General features: G+C 35.9%; 1 protein-coding gene across 1 annotated transcript; it reads left to right on the forward strand.

The window, feature by feature from the left end:
* Positions 1-932: 932 nt before the first annotated feature.
* On the forward strand, positions 933-17,530 carry LOC145777167 (uncharacterized). Its single transcript, XM_082588481.1, has 7 exons — positions 933-1,302; positions 8,179-8,295; positions 10,069-10,155; positions 12,816-12,903; positions 13,130-13,909; positions 14,277-14,385; positions 14,715-17,530. Exons 1-7 carry the CDS (start codon positions 964-966, stop codon positions 14,827-14,829), a joined length of 1,635 nt encoding a protein of 544 aa, XP_082444607.1. The 5' UTR covers positions 933-963; the 3' UTR covers positions 14,830-17,530.
* Positions 17,531-17,744: the final 214 nt, after the last annotated feature.

Here is a 17,744-nt window from a genome sequence, read left to right on the forward strand (position 1 = left end):
GCCTACGGCACTATGAACTACAAAACAGAAAGTCTGAAAGCCTAACTGTAGACTGCAGAGTGTAGAGTTAAAGTGTGAAAATCACTTTTCTTATTTTATATACAGTAGCCAATGTGTAAATTGGAATGCCGAATTAGTCAAGATCTCTTGAACCTATTATAAGTCTACAGTAGCACAGCTTACCTTGAAGCGGTGAACTTGGAAATGCATAGTTACTTTCTGACGCTGAAACTTAGCTTATGCTTTTCTTCATAAAGAAGTGTGCTGTATATCAGTTAAGTTAAAGCTTCCTTGTGTAAAGGGTGAAGACTTGTTTGAATTGGATTTTTTTGAATATGTAGTTGGGATTGAATTTTGAAAGATTTGCAAAAAAATTGGCTCAGCCTTCATGCAGTTTTTCTTTTTTCGGCTTATATGTAATGGTTTTCAGTGTCGATTTATAAATTAAATATGATTTTTTGTGACAAACAAACCTATTTTAAAGTTTGGCAACATTGCCAGAATTCATTGCAACTGCAAGCAAAACAATTTAACAAAAGTCAAGGCGTCAAGACTCAAGCAATCAAGCATTTAGCTTTAGCTACCGCTTTAACGGTTTAGGAGCTTCTGCGGTCGAGAAGTTACTGTAACTTTCAGACCGTGTATACGCAGTTCAGAAGTTTCTGCCAGACCTGCAGTGACCAAACAGAGGTTGCCAGATTTAATGGTTGCAACAGCTTTTACAATTTTAAATAAGATGGAATGGAATCGGTCATATGAAAAAGTTGCCTGTGCTGGACTAAGATGTGATTAATTATCATTAAAGTACAACTTCAAATTGTGCAAATAATTTATTTTTGTCACCAAATTGTTTATGAAATTAATTAAATTTATAATTTTGTTGAAATTTTGCCTATATATAGTTTATCAAGGTTTTTTTTATTCAGGTTAGAGTATATAGGCTCATTATATGTCATATGCACAATGAGCATGATATCCACGTACTTCTATGATTATGTAATAATCTTTGGGACCGTAAATGCTGTTATAATTGCAATACTGCTTATATTGGCTACACATTACAAGTACTTTTATCATGATCCAAAAAAAGCTGAGAAAACTGCTAAAACTACAAAAAAAGAGTGTGATGAAGTTAAAGAAGAGGAAGTAAAGAACACTACATGTAAAACAAAACATTTGAAAAAGATGGGTTATTCTGATGAACGTCTCAAAGAAATTGCAAGATGTGCTTTGCGTTTGCAAGATTATGAACCTCCAGAAGAAGTAGGAGCAGGAGAGCCAGCAATTTTACCGGGAAAACAGGTTTGACATAACTGAGTAGTTGTGGTTAAAATTTGTACATGGTAGGTATAGCTGTAAAGCAAGGGTCTCAAACTCAAATTACTCTCAGAGCCAAATGTATATACAAAATCGTATAAACAAAATTACACAGTGAGAACGCAATAAAATGGGTAATTAAACGTAAGATGGCAATAGGCTAGGCTTAATAGAAATGTAAGAACAAAGAGATAAAAACACTCTAAGTAGTGAGCACACAAAACATAATAACCTGGAAAGCAAAAGTCGTGCAATCGGCTTTCAAAAAGAGCGGAATAAAAATTAAATCTTTGCAGAACTGAATTATGCAAATTGCAAAGTTGGCTCAAGAAATGAATAAGCAATATATATTGTTGTGATGCAACAATATGAGTTTTTCACATGCAATAAAATAGCTTGACAGTATTATAATATTTAAAAGTTATGTGAGGTTTGATGATCATTATCAGTTTTTTTTTCCAGCAATTGTGGAGTGAATTTTTATCATTTTAAATCTATAGAAAAGATATGTGGCTCTACAGTTACTGTAATTGTTAATTATAATTGGCAGTTTAAAAATGCATTGCGCGCCACACCCAAACATTGTCATGGGCCGCATGCAATGCATGTTTAAGGTTCTCACTCTAAAGCAGTGGTTTTCAACCGAGGGTCTGCAAAGCCATTTCAGGGGGTCCATAAAAGTTTCTGAGTTTGCAGTATGATTGATAAATTACATTGTTTTGTTTGTGTTTAATTGTGATTATCAAACTGTACCTCTCAATGCACTGGTGCGTCGTCTGCAGTTTCAAAGGACATCGCATAAAGGTTTGATTTCCTGACTAAAAAATTGAATAAATGAATTAAATCTTTTAATAAGGCTATGCTGGCTTTGTTTAACATAATTTTTTTGAGACAACTGATTGTTGATTAATGCTTAACTTAGAAATGCAAACATTAGTCAGCTGTTTATCAGCACTCACAGTTTGCCATGACCATGATTACAACAAAATATTGATTACCGGTACAAAGAAAAAAGAGAGAAATTCTTTGTAACGGTTATATACAAAATTCTATTTATTTTTAATAAAATTTATAGAAAAACATTAAATCAGCATATAGATCAGACTTGGACAACTAGAATTTTGGGTCCACGTCTTTTAGGCGCTGACAGTTAGGCGCTGGTCTAATAGGCGCGCACACTGTGGCGTCTGGATATTTAGGTGCGGAGCACTGTGGCGCCCGTTCATTTAGGTGCTATTCCTGGAAAAGTCTGTAGACTGTATCAGCTTGGCAGGTAGGGGCGTAGGGCAATGCTTTTCACACAAAATATTATATTGAACAGGAAAATATATTGTTTTGTTAATGCGTGTGCGTTGTTGGTCATGGCTTCAGTGAGTGAAGTTGCTTAAACTGGCAATGCTTTTTCACACAAAATGTTATATTACACAGAAAAATATATGGGTGAAGCTGCTTGAACCGGAAATGCTTTTCACACAAAATGTTATATTGAACAGAAAAATATGTTATGGCTTCTGTGAGTGAAGCTGCTTAAACCGGCAATGATTTTCACATAAAATGTTATATTGAACAGAAAAATATGTTTTTTTAATGCGCGTGTTCAGCATTTATTTGTTGTTAGTCCAGGTTTGCGCCGGCGAAAGCTTTATCAATAAATTATTCAAGTTTCCGAACATGTATGAGTTCACTTTTAGTTAGGTCAAATAATAACTAAACATCAGTAAAAAATGTACCGTAGGCTGTACTCAAGCGGGCGGTAGGCTTGAGTGAAGAGTAACTTAGTTTTCCGTCAAAACCCGGACTAGGTTTAATAACGAGCGAAGTCTCACCATTATGCTTGCAACTTGTAGCCAAGGTGTAGCCTATATGCCCTGTAGAAATGTATTCATGTGAACAGTAGTAGAGCGTCTTACGCGTTCTCGTCACATGGCCAATCCATCCCGAACAGAAGTAATTTATATTTAATCTAAATTACCAGACATTTTTCACACAAAACTGTTGTATTTACGCGGTAAAAACATGTCATGTGATCGACGTAGACGCACAATCTTGACATCAAATGAAAGCATACATCTTCAGCTATGCGAAGATGCAAAGCTTTGCAATAAAATTTAAAACATTTTATGTACAACTAGCAACTCCAAACGGTATTTTTTCTAATTTCTAAAAAAATTACAAATTGGCAGAAAAGTATACTTCATTATAATTTTTACTACCCAAGCATGATACAATAATATGAAAACATATGTAGTTTAATCGAATGCCAAAACAATTCTGCACATGAGAAAAAATTTACTTCGTTTCTGCGCGCAATGCTTTAGGAGGTAGCCTACAGCAGAATGATTATGGAGAAATTTGGAAAATTTTACGCAAAAAGTTTACGTAATTTAGCCTACAGTCTTTTTGATCGAGAAATTCCAAAGTAAGGGGTTGCCTAGCCAGTTTTGACTGCCAATTCCAATGGGTAAAAGAAAAAAAATCCACTGTGTCCCCATCTTTAAGAAGTCCTCATCTGATAACTGCACCGCCAAAATATTTTTTTTTAATTAGCCAAAAAAGGACAGGCAAAGACTATGGATCTGCCATCATTTACATTATTTTTTTGCTTGAAATAGGCTACGTTTTAACCTTGGACGTAGGGATACTTCCTTGGTCATCATGGCAAAAATCCCAAGACGTGTGTATACGTCCGTGGTCGCGAAAGAGTTAACTAAAAATGAACTCAATAATGTTCGGAAGCTTCAATAATTTATTGATAAAGCTTTCACCAACGCAAACCTGGACTAACAACAAATAAAACAATAATAAATCAATAAAACAACAATATATTTTTCTGTTCAATGTAACATTTTGTGTGAAAAGCATTGCCGGTTTTAGCAGCTTCACTCACTGAAGCCATGATATAATTTTCTGGCAAGCTGCCAAGCTGATACAATCTACAGACATTACTAGGAATAGCACCTAAATGACCGGGCGCCACAGTGCTCTGCACCTAAATATCCAGACGCCACAGTGTGCGCGCCTATTAGACCAGCGCCTAACTGTCAGCGCCTAAAAGACTTGCTCCCAGAATTTTTGTAGTCTTTTGAAATTAGATTAGAATTTTTTTTTTCTTTTTAATGCTTTTGAAGACTCACAAAGCAAAAGTTCAGGAAACTTGTCACCTTTTGAAATATTTCTTTGTGTTATAAAGTTTAATCGCCCTTGCAAGTGTTAATTGTAAGATTATTTCACAAAAAAAAAATTTTTTTTTCTATCTTGCTTCTAGGTTTGGTGGCTGTGCAATTTTAAGATAGTGGTAACACTGTTTTATCAATGTACATATATTTTAAACTTTTGGGTTTTGCCATCTTTCCCTTTTGTTGGTGTCAAATTTGTATGTTTACTTTGCCGTTTTGTACATGTTTTCGCCAGCAGCAAAAAATAAAATTGAATTATATATGATAGAGTAATTTGAGCTTTTACAAATTAGATTAGGATTAGAATTAGAGCTACCCAAGTTTTCACAAATTAGAGTACAATTTAAACTGGATTAGAAGTAGTTGGACGCAGTGGTCACATATCTCATTTTAGGTGAATAAAACGCCAATGTGGCAACTCAGGATCAAAGTATCATTCTACCATTACAGTGCCAAAATCACTTATACGTCATATTATATATACATTGTAACATCAGATGAATTAATCAAAATTTTCATGACTTTGCTGCTCAAGGGATGGAATGACACTTTAATCTTGATCTTTTTATTGCATTTTCTTTGTATAACGTTGATAAGAGCGCATCAGCGCAGTGTCCTTCCATTTGCCAAAAAATACTGTTGCACAAACTAAAATTTTTAGCTAACTGGAGATTGGATAATAACTACAATTAGAGCAAACAAGTTTTCACCGAATTAGATTAGAATTACCGACATTTTGCTCTAATTTATTGAATTAGACAACAATAATTATCTAGTTGTTCAATGTTCAAGTCTGATATAGAATCTTGATATAGAATCATAATTACTGAATACTGATTTGTGATCCTGTGCCAACATTATAGCTGATAACATAACTTCGTCAATGTCATCAATTGCCATATGTGCATCGCGAGTTCAGACAATTCTTCCAAGTGTGCTGCTTTGAAAGTTCTGAAACTTTTGATTCCATTAGGAGACGCAATATACTAGACTTTCACTTTCAGATAAAATTTTTAGGGGTTTCCTACCACTTTGAGGCACCAAAAGGGGTCTGCCAAGACAAAAAAGTTGAGAACCACTGCTCTAAAGCTGCCGTCTTTTGTTACTTGGGCATGAAGCCTTTTTTTATCCTTTGCTGACTTTAACAAAAAAAAGCTGGATCAATAACTTTGTCATTTTTTCTGTCAACTTATGTGTCTATGACATGACCTTAGTTCAATCCACCGAGAAGCACTTTTTGGCAAACTTGGATTCAAATTAGAAATAGCTTATTCATAGAATAAATTGCCCAGGTGCAACCTGTAAACATTGATTTTTCTCTGTGATATTTTACAAAAATAGTTTTTTACCATAAACAAACAAATTTATCTTGGTTAGAACTGTAATTTTTCTAAGCGTCCAAATTAGGACCACTCTAGTGTAATAGTGTATGGCCAAAAGTGCTTGCAAATGCTGTGTCATTGCTTGGTTTTATCTGTTTATAGTTTAACAAAGTTACCTCTAGAGCTACCAAAATTGCAATTTTAGTTGCATATACACTTTTCTTAGTTCAATCGTTCCAGTTTTCATATTCTGTTAGAATTTAAGTATTTGTCTTGATGAGTTTTTGTTTGCCAAAAGGACAGATGGCCACATTTGCTAATTGACATAGTATGCAACCTCTGCTGCACAACTATTTGTGAAAGTTCACTCAGTCTAAGTATTTTTATTGTGTACGTAGGTTTTTACTACTGTAGTCTACTTTAATAGGCCTATCTGTGGCCTATATGGGGGGGGGGGGTAAAAAATAACATTGAGCTTTAAATTTGAAATTTTTGTATTGTTTTATGGCTTTATTTAAATGCGTCATCTTTTATTTTTTTTTTTTTTTGTAAATTGAATTTAGTAAACACGTATCTGTGTATAGCTTTGGGAGAGAAGTAATTTTACAATACCATAAAGAGATGGCTGGCATTACTGACTGAAGAGGGCAAAGAATTCTTACCGAAAACGTTTGAGTTTAGTGTGTTCTTATTTTATTAATGTACCGTATTGTATTTGTTTTGAATAATGTTACTCATTTTCATTCCCAATACGGTAAGTTACTGTCAGTCATCTGTTTATGGTATTTGTGTTTTGATAAAGCAGTTATAGCCAAGAAATTATCTGCGATGAAACAAAAAAGTGAATCGTTGAGCAGCTGGTACTTTTGTTGTTTATAAGTTTAGTAGTTACAGCGGCTTGAAGCAAAACTGTAGGGCGTAGGCTATTGTGGACCCAGGCTCACCACCAGCTTGAATAACCGGTCTGTTGTGCTGGTGGCCAGCCTGTTTTTTTATTAGGCAACAGTTTTCATCGTTTAATGGGACATCTTCTAGCATGAGCAACTTTATTGTTACGTTGAAACTTTTTAAAACAAAGTTTTGTTTCATATTGATGGAAAATTCTTTTATCTTACGATTTCAAGATCTTAGCAATTTGATTGCGTTATGTGCTGAAAAAAATGAAATTGCCAATGCATGAAAATCATAGCCTATAAGGTAAAAAGCGTTTACGCATTGCGTGAACAGCGTTTATTTTATGATAAACTGACTACTTTCACTCAGGGTCAGGGGTGTTTTAGTAAGACGCAATATATTTCAAAATTTTGTTTTGTGTGATAAATACATAATAATAATTAATGATTCACAGGGTTTGTAGAGATTTTCATCATCTTTAACCTACCTTTTTCTGTGGCAAAGTAAAAGCAAAGCACTACAACGTAAAATGCCTTTTTGCTACAAAAAGCAATCTTGTCAAATTTCCTTTTTTTTTTATAAAAAAAACCCTCATGAAAAATTTCTGACTACGCCACTGAGGCCTATGGATTTTTTTATTGTTATCCAGTAGATTTTGTGGCTGTGTAAATTAACAGTACCGGTAATTATTTTTAAAGAAAAACTTTCATCGATGCATATTTTTAACTTTGCTCAGGTGACATAAAGAAACCATAACCTCAGAGGCTATGGTTTACCCTAATTCTAAGGTAATTATAGCATGTCCCTTGACAGAAAATATTGTAGTCTATTCACCTGTACCATAACTCAAATATATACTATTCTATGTTGATTGATTGATTGAATCTTTATCCTCGGACTGGGAAAGCTTCTTGCAGAGCTTAATCCTGGCAGTTTCGCATACTTGTAGAGGCTTTGAATCACTGACGCAGGCCCGGTCACTGAGATTGACAGAGTGAAGTTTTCGATTGTTGAAGTCTTCTTGCCGGGAAATTATTCCATCCAATAGATGCCGCTGAATGGAGAGCAGTCCTTCACGTGCGTTACTTAAGCGCACACCCAGAGAGTCGAACCAGCGCAGCTTGATGTTGAAGCTTCTTCGTTCCAGAAGTCACGCGCTAACCAATTGAGCTATCGAGGCAGACGTAGGTTTACTGCAACTTGCATTTTGCAACACTACTTCTATGCAGGCGAACTTGCTCCACTCTGTAACCATGAATGTAAGACCCCAATTTGCAGATGAGTGTAAAATGTTTTGTTTTGATGTGAATTTGTTCTTTGTTATCTTGAAATTAGAACATTTAAATGCCAAAATGTTCTCTAAAAAGCTTTTACTACCAGTACTGTTAGTTATTATGTTCATTTAATGTTCCAATACGTTAAACATGTAAAATTTAACTAATTAATAATCGGTACTGTATGTTGTTTAGACTGTAAAGACATTTCCATTTCTACCAAAGAGTGGTTTTCTTTCTGTTGATTCTGATGCAGTGACTGACACAGACAGTATGGCTGTAAATTTTCCAGATGAAGACGATCAAGACGATGTAAGAAGTTTCTTTTACTTTGGTTTCCTTTTAAGAATAAGATCTTTTGATGCAGCTCTCTTAAGCCAATAGATCTGCCACCATCGTAAATTGGCCAAAGGTAAACCTAAGTAAAGAGATCAGCAACCATTGGCAGTGAATCAGTGATGCGTCTGAGCCAGTAAAAAATGGCTATTTTTATATTGTCTTATTTGGGACTATTTTTTTTTTTTTTTTGAAACTGTGCAACATGTACGCATGCAGTGATTTTGTGTCGTCAGTTTATCACAAATAGATTGGTAAAACTTTTAGTTTACTATCTAATTGTCCACGAGTTTTTTCTTGTTTCAAGTAGACACAAGCAGTCAAGCAAGTTAGTAGTTTTCATAGCTGGTTTAAATTTTACAGTTTTAATAATAATTAACATGTATTTATTGGAAAAGTTCAAAGATGTACTGTAATATAAACAGACATAACTCAGCAACAACACTACATTTAACATTATAAAAACAAAAAAACAAAAAGTCAACGTTTCGGCTAGTCATATAGCCCTTTTCAAGCCTATAAGAAAAATACATAATTTTTAAAAGAAATGCTAAAGAATCATATAATATCACAGCAAAAATATGGTCAAATCTAAACATTTGAGAACTGTCGCGCTCACACAAAATGATAACTGAAAATTACACAGCACAACGGGTCAAGATTCGTAATCTGCCTGAGTCCTTGTCTGAACAATCAATTAATTTTACCTCTGAAATACTTGACCCGTTGTGCTGTGTAATTTTCAGTTATCATTTTGTGTGAGCGCGACAGTTCCTCAAATGTTTAGATTTGACCATATTTTTGCTGTGATACTATATGATTCTTTAGCATTTCTTTTAAAAATTATGTATTTTTCTTATAGGCTTGAAAAGGGCTATATGACTAGCCGAAAACGTTCGCTTTTTGTTTTTTGTTTTTATAATGTTAAATGTAGTGTTGTTGCTGACTTATGTCTGTTTATGGTTTAAAAGAGTTACCTCTCTACCCAAATTGTACTGTAATATGTATGGCTATCTCTGCTTTCAGTCTTCAAATTATATCAGAAGAAGTAAGTTTGTCTTTAGATTAGTGCTTCTTAACCAAGGGGGGACTTTTTATTGAGTGCACATTGCACAAGCTTTCCAACGATATTTATTTAAATATTTTTCAGTAATTTTAATGTCTTAAACTTTTTTTTGCCATTTATGTATATTTTGAAGAACTAGCAATCACTGGTAGGGCTATAAGCAGACAGACCAAATTTCTAAGAAGCAATTTTCAGATGCAAATGAAAACATGGAAACCAAACAAAAACTTTTTGTAAAAGCATTATAAGCGGAATTTTCTGCATGGAAGTTCAATCACTCAGCCAAGTTAGACTTCAAAGAACTGGAACTTGAGATTGTTTTCGTATTTACCCACTTGTCTGAACTTAACATTTAAAGACTAAAGTGCTCGGATCCACATATATTTGCTCCTTTTGCAGTTGCTGTCAAGACCAGGAACAGGCTGAGATTAATTTCAAATACATTACCTCACTAATATGTAACGTAATCAACAAAAACAAAATTACTTACAGTGTAACATTTGTTCACAACCAGAGAGGAGAGCGCAGAACATAGAATCTTTGTTATATGAGGCGTGCCAAGAAAAGAAAACATATATGTAATAAAATATGAAAAAATCTCTGTATCAATGATGAATGATGATGTTTATTGCTGGACTAAGTTCTTCAATCTTCAGCGTAGCTTTATTAACTTTTTCTTGCAGATCGATATGTCGGAGTTAACTCCTGATGATATTGCTATTGATGAGGATGCTGACGACGACGATGAAGATGGTCAAATTAGTCCTGAGGTAAATATCGCACTATTTTTGCAACATTTATACTGTAAGCACAGCATCCATATTCAATATTGTCATTTGTCAGATTGACCTTTTTACTTTCTTGTTTGACTACTTTGCTATCAAGCTTTAACTATTCCGAAGTCAATGTATTTTTTCGAACGGATGGTGGATGCGACATATTTTATTAAGTGCTGATGACGGTCACGCTTAGTCACCAGGCTAAGAATAACGTATCAATCTACCGAAGATTAATCGTTGTTCACATATCATCAGAGTGATTATTGACGATTCAGTTACAGATGTCGCTAAGCTGACCGGAAATGTGATGGTTCATTATCTGTGTCTAGATATTGCTAATAATTGGATTTGTATGTCCGGTATTATACGAGAAAGTTTCATGTTATTTTGCTGTGACTTGCTTGTCATGTGTGATTGTTCATTACTAAAATACTGTACTGTATACTCATCCATTAGAAGTAGTGAAGGTCTGATACCGGATTTTTAATACCTCTAAGTCGGTGGTTCCCAACCTGGGGTTCGCGGACCCCTTGGGGGTCCGTGAGGAAGCATTTTGGGGTCCGTGATTACCTTGATGAATTTTGGAGAAAAAAAAAACGAAAAGCGATCTTTTTACTTTCATTTCTCTGTTTAAATGCAAATGTGTCAAGTACACCGTACTTTTAAATCGTTCTGTCGAAGTAGGGTCAGATTACGAAGTACTTTTGTATATATCATTTTGAAGTATGTTGGATATCCAGAGGAGAAGGTTTAAAACGATTGCAGCAGCTAAAAAAATGAGGTATCAACTCTTTTGAAAGCAAAAGGAAGTCCTCATTCAAAATTGCTTGAGAGTAAAAGTTTTCTATACGGCATGGCCTACTTAGCCGATATTTTCGGTCATATTAACAATGTTAATCGTGGCACTCATGGACCAGGTGTGAAAATAATTGATGCAGCTGAAAGCGTTTTTAGCCAAGTTGCCGGTTTGAAAACGCAGATTGGAAGCTGGTAATTACGCTACCTTTCCAATGTTAGAAGATCTTATGTTGATGGATGAAACTCAATGGGAATGTATTCTTTTGATCACTATGAGAAAAACTTTGTGCACACTTGCGTAAGAAAAAAAAGTTATCTTGGTTTCATAACCAGGGTCTGCTACTATTCGGCTAGTCCGACTCGGCTGGTCTGATTCGGCTGCAGTGTTTACGGAAGAATTTTGTTGGATTACAGAAGGATTAAGGTTGGATTTTCAAAAATTTGCCGAATAGGGAACTAGCCCAGAAAGACTGTACCCGAATAAGGAACTAACCGAATCGGACTAGCCGAAACGGGCCATTCCGTCATAACCACTTAGGCTACCTTAGCGAGGTAGGATTCTCATTTCTTGTTATAATAAAAACTAAGCATCGAAATCGCCTGGACGTTGAAGATGACATGCGTGTTGCATTGTCAAAAACTCAACCACAGTTCAGTCGTTTAGTTCAGGAAAGGCAACAACAGCCCTCTCATTAAATTTGCTTACGTTGAAAAAGTTTCAGCATGGCACTTTGGGCCACCTTAATACTCAAATACTGCTGACATTTCTTGAACAATTCACTGTTTTTCTTATTTGAGCAAATGTTTAACCTGATATTTGCCGTAGGATTCATAGCGGCAATGCAATATGACACAGTACAGCCGTTAAGTAGCATAATTATTACAATAGTCAATAGTATGTTAATTGTGTTTCAGGCAAAATTTAAGTAGGGGTCCGCAGAATTAAAAAAATGTCTAAAGGGGTCCGTGGCAACAAAAAGGTTGGGAACCACTGCTCTAAGTGAAAACACCAATCTGGCAAACACCCAACAAGGCAAAACTGAAATGTTGCAGACTCTGAAATTCAGAAAAAGAGATCACATTAGAAAAGATTGTGCTCGCACGGTGCAATACAGCATTGGTTTCAGCTTTATCTACAATGCATAGTTGGCCGGTAAAGTGCTCTTATGCATAGTGCATACCTATAACATACCTTGCGCAACGCATATACTGAAGATCATGCATATAAATGTACGTTGAGCTTTCGATACACGTTTAAGATTTCAAAAAAGTTTGCTCAATCTTGCGCCTACGCATAAAAATGTTTTCAGTGCACGTTACGACAAAAAGGCATGTTGTTCCAAACCACAATCATCTCTCTGATGCGCCATGACGCTACAACGAAGCTAAACATCACGTTCAATCTGTGACTGCATGTCGAAGTGCTTCGTTTTGTAAACGTGCATTGGCTCATCATCGTCTTGTCAATTCATGCAAGTTGGGAACTTGGGAACCACTAGCACAACTTCTAACATTCTCAGTAACATGTCAAAGACAAGTTTATGACTGAAAAGTAGTTGTATTTTCTACTTTCGTTGTTTATTCAAAAGCATTCTGATTACAAATAACCCGTTCTAAAAACAAACTATTTGATCAATCCCAGACAGCCGATTTGTCGATTTTTACATTGATTCAACATCTGCCGACGGGTCGAGTGTAAAAATCGACAGATTTGCTGTCTGGGGTTCGACACATTACCTTGTTCACGTTGGCTGTTGTACAGTATTTGTCAACATCTGTTTCATTCTGATTCTCTATTTACACTGTCAGTACCTTCATGTCAAGTCGTGGTACAAACAATGTGTTGTTTTTAGGCAATTGCTGACATAGAAGCCGAGCTGTTAGATTCAAGCATCTTGAATGAAAGTTTGGAAGATCAAGAAGAAGCAGATGCCGATGATAGTAAGTTTTGTAGTCTTGATTTTTTTTCACATTATCAGTATGTATATCACGAAACAAACGTAATTTTCACATCTAGTGTCATATTTGGCAAATCATATCATGATGTTTCCTTCCTAGAAGCGAATTATTCATTCATATATGATATACACTCCAATGGCTTTTTTTATCTCATGCATACGTGTTGTGCGCTTACAAGAAGTACTTTTAATGTGTACGCTTATTTCAGATGCACTTGAAGATACGGCTTTAACGACAGCTAGTTCTGCTTTATTGACTGCGCTGAGTGAGATGGGCATGGAAAGTATTATTCAGAATCTCAATAGAAAAAGTTCACTTTCAGAAGAGAGTGACACCTCAAATAGTGAGGACCAAGAGGTAGAAGAAATTATTGTAGAAGGAGAATCATTAGTTAAAAAGTCAGTGCATGGCGTAAACTTCTCAGCAGAGGTTGACACGAGATCAGCTCTTTGTAGCAGTGACAGGCCAGAAGATCTCCATCAAATAGTCGTTGACAGCACACTGATGCATGACACTTCTTGCCCGGCCAAGAATTTACCTCAAGAAAAGATTTACGTCAACAGGCTTTGTGCTATAAAAGAGCAAGTTGATGTCGCTGGAGCATCACAAGAAGTTGTTAGTCATGCCAAAACTAACATTGATGTTCAGGATAGCATTGACAGTAAACGTAAGGATAGCGAGATACCTATTATCGATAGTATCCTTTGCAAATTGTTTACTGAAAGCTCTGAAGATGCATTTTCTAATTTAAACATAAAAGAAGCTGTTTCTGGTAGCCCAGAGACCACAGCTGATGATGACAGCTCAATGGAAACACGTTTTTCAAGAGAGATCAAGGAAGAGATCACTGAAGGCAGCACTTCCAAAAAGTTATCAACTGGTTTGGGTAGAAACACATTTATGATTGCCACCGAGTTGATTGCAAAGCATTTGCTGCATCAAGCAACATCAGAAGCAGTTGAGGAAATCAGCAACCTCCATGCGTGTGGTAAGAATTTGTTGAAATCTATTCAGTTTGTTGTGTGATCAACCTTCTAAGAACAGATGCTATTGTAGCTCAAGTGTATTGAGTCTAGCTTCAGCTGACAAGGTTATATTACAATCAGACGCTAACGTGAGGAAGAACGCAGTTTAATATTGGGGCTTTTCTTTAAAACTTTGAAATTGATTTCTGTTGACAAATTTCCCAATTACCTAAAATTGTCGTATTTACATTGTTTCAAGGCCAAAATTTTGCTGGCTGGATGATGTTACAATGAACATTACCCAGTATTGCACAAAGAACACTTGCGGTGATTGCATTACTTTAATAGAAATATAGCTAAAACATGCTAGAATTTTTCGTTATTTTATAGACTCTGTTTCACAACCTTCCGTCGGATATGGCTTGAACTGTGAAAAGGCTGCTAAACTCCATCATGCAACTAGAAAACTAAGCGAAGAGCAGTTAGCTGAAGAACGACGGTGGGTGTTAGGCGGTGTGTGGTTAACAACTTTTATAATTTTTGAACTTTGGTAAGTTTTCATCGTTGCTACTTATTATGATCAGTTTGAAGCTGGCATCAGTGCTGGAAGTTCGTAAACTCGATCTCACTACTATGAACTTACTCTCAGCTTTACATGTCTGACAAAAGCTTGGCAAAAATACTGTATCTATTTTTTTCCTGAAGCTTGTCACTTATAAAGCACCATTGAAAATCTATTCCATTCATCAACGTATCTCATTCTAAATTGTCACAGCTCCTACGGAGTTAAATCCATTCCGTTAAGTTATCATAGAGTCACTTTTTCAGGGTCCAGCAAGATCAACTCTCAAACATACTTGCGCTGATGGAACAGAATCCGGAAATGTTTGGCAAAGTGACGAAAGATGAGATGAACGATCAGGCCACTCTCTACTGCATTTGACATTTGTCCTCGTTTCCCTATCAAACTTTTGCGCATCAAAAATGTTACTGTGAAAAAAAAATGAGTCATTGAATCGGTCCTTTGATTTAAATGAAGCTTGTCCAATTGAACGTTTCAGAATGTACACAAATATATTTGATATTGCAATTTGTGCTCTTTGCTTTTGCGAAAACGTGAATTTATTTTTATTTTATTTTTGGCACTTTCAACTCGGCTTACCATTGCAGCAGTCCTTATTATGAAGCCAGCGTGCCAAGACAAGTGCGTACAATCGTACATACAGCAGTGAGCAAACCTGTTACATCGCTACTATTTATATCTTCAAACCAACTAGTAGTAGGCCTAGTGGCCTACCCTACTTTCCACATGCAGTTAGAATAATTTTATTCAAAGATGGGTGTTGATTAATCAAAAGCGTAAAAGAAGGTTGTAAGATGTGTTGATCTTGTGTTTCGGAAACTACCATCACCTTTTAACTTTTTTGTCACAACGCGTCAGTTGCAGTGATATGATCGAAGAACGTATGAGTTCCAGAACGTTGACAGAGAAATGCATTTGAGTCCAGTTGACGTTTGAAGAAGGGAACTGTTGCTGACTGAGTTGAACTGAAACACTGATCATACAAATGAACAGTTTCTACGTTTTTGACTCTCTGCTATTGTATCCTGCTTTATGCGTTTTTATGTAAAAATTCACTGCAGCAAGATCGCTGGCTGCTTTACTTTCCAGTGCTTCGTGTTATTGCAGTGTTTCAGTCACATTGTGAAGTTATCCAGCCTGCAAATTAGTTGTTTTTTGCATAAATTACGACCTGCAAACGTAAAATGGATTGATTTATCTGATTGGGTGTTTAATGTTTATACTGTTTACATTATGTCATATGGGTTTATAGCGCAACGCCTTGCCATCCTTGTGTGAAGAAAAAGATACCATTTTGTCACTTCGGCACGCTTTTTAGGGTGTAACATTTCACCATCCCATGTGAGTCTGTCTCACTTCGATGCTTTTAGATTTTGCACATCAGCAATCGACTGTGGGCTGAATGAAGCGAAAGACATTGTTGTTTGGGTCCACGTGATCAGTAGCCTACCGCGCTTATTCTGACCACGTGGTTGTCAATAGCTTTAGTCCATCATTGCCAAGGTATCATGTGAATCAAATATAAACGTAACAAAACAACCAGCTATGATCATTTCCAAACCGACTTTTTGTTTGAATTGCTCTTTGCAGTTTGCTCCTAATAATGCGTGTAACTTCGGGAGAAATGTAGTTGTGTTCGTGACGCCTTTGATTCTGTGTAAATGTAGCCTATGTTTCGTGGTTGTGCTGTACTTCAATACTGTATGTCGAAAACAAAACAGAGTAACTCTATATTTTATATCCAATTCCGTTTAATGACTTGTGTGCCTGTAAAATAACATTATTACATGCCCGGATGAAAAAATTAGTTGATGAATCTGCATTGTCTTCATTGCTTGCGCTAAGCTCTGCACCTGCTCGTTATTTAAGTTATGTACTGCTCGTAGTGACCATTATTGCTGATTTTGCGGTCCAGTCCCTGTAGCAAAACCAACGGTTTGTTGTTACAGGTGCGTCAAGTGCCAAGAAAGATATTAAGTATTCTCTTGTGAATGAATCTTTCTAATTTCCAGCACAGTACCTTTTCTTCAAGCCATCGATAATAATTGTTTGTGAAATCGTATTTTGTGGACGTCGTCTGGGAAAAATGCTTGAGGCGCAGTTTTGCCATGCTCACAGGTGAAAGTTCATGCAGGTTCATTTGCCTTTTACTTTGCATATTGCTTTGTGATTTGTGTTTGTTTCAGCGTTTGGTTTGTATTAGTGGAGTAAACTTGCCATATTTTTTTTAAGAAATACCATGTCAAGAGATATCAACCTTGAAGCTAAAAAGTATTGAAAATATTTTAAAACCAATTTGTGAACTTGAAAAATGGTTTTGCACGTTTATATCTACACACGATGCCATGGTATAACTCGGCACGTGTCCACTTAGCCGTTCTGATTTTCACAAATTCATTAAATTAAATTTACAGCAATAAACCTCAGCGATGTTAAAATCTAGGCTTTAGAGTTAGCCTACACCAAAAATATCCCTGCATTACCCTGAGGGTCGACGACACACACGCCAAAATTCTTCGGGCTCCAAGGCCTTAGATAAAACATTGTGTATATGAAAACCCCTGTTGATTTTTTTATTAAATGAAGTTGCTGTTGATGAGTTTTGAAATTTGTTTGTTTTTTTGAAGTGTTTGCAGTCTTTTGTCAATTGCTACCTTATTGCCTATACTCGGCTACTAGCATTTTCGCTGCTATAAAATCGCTGACTGCAGTTCTTTGTCGGCACAGTTTTGTGTTTACTTTTTGTGTTGTAATTTTACTGTTTGAAGCATGCTTAGTTGTAGTAAATGTTTTAGTAAAACTTTAGTGGTTTTTTATCAATTTTTGAGAATTTGATCTCAATTGCGTCGTTTGGGAACGGCCAACCGCGGCTAACGACCTGCAAAGGAAATTTTCAAATATTATTGTACACTGTTTACTCGTTCGTACATAATGTTCTTCGCCAACCTATAATAATCCATGTGGCTAGCATGAACTTCGTAAACAGAAACAAAGTCGTTTAAAGTATTTCAATGATAAGATAGAAACCATTATCCACAAATATATTAAAGGAAAACTTGGTGTGGGGCCGTCGATGTCTGGTTCAAGCAAGCCAATTAAAGATGAGGACAATCTATAACCGAACATCGGAACAGCTGTAATCAATTTTCATTGCTGAACATTTTGCTGTTTTTTAAAGGCCCGGTCTGCGATAAAATTTCGGTTTTAAACCGGTCAGCAGTGCAAAAAAGGTTGCTGACCTCTGCATTAGGTTATATTACAATTAGTTCTGCTTT

Source organism: Aplidium turbinatum, chromosome 1, assembly GCF_918807975.1.
Source record: "Aplidium turbinatum chromosome 1, kaAplTurb1.1, whole genome shotgun sequence".
Taxonomy (NCBI): domain Eukaryota; kingdom Metazoa; phylum Chordata; class Ascidiacea; order Aplousobranchia; family Polyclinidae; genus Aplidium; species Aplidium turbinatum.

Excerpts from the sequence above, each read along its gene's own strand:
- LOC145777167 (XM_082588481.1), top strand. The coding sequence starts at position 964 with ATGAGCATGATATCCACGTACTTCTATGATTATGTAATAATCTTTGGG. Across the intron at positions 1,303-8,178 it reads CAATTTTACCGGGAAAACAG|ACTGTAAAGACATTTCCATT; the intron begins GTTTGACATAAC and ends TATGTTGTTTAG. Across the intron at positions 8,296-10,068 it reads ATGAAGACGATCAAGACGAT|ATCGATATGTCGGAGTTAAC; the intron begins GTAAGAAGTTTC and ends TTTTTCTTGCAG.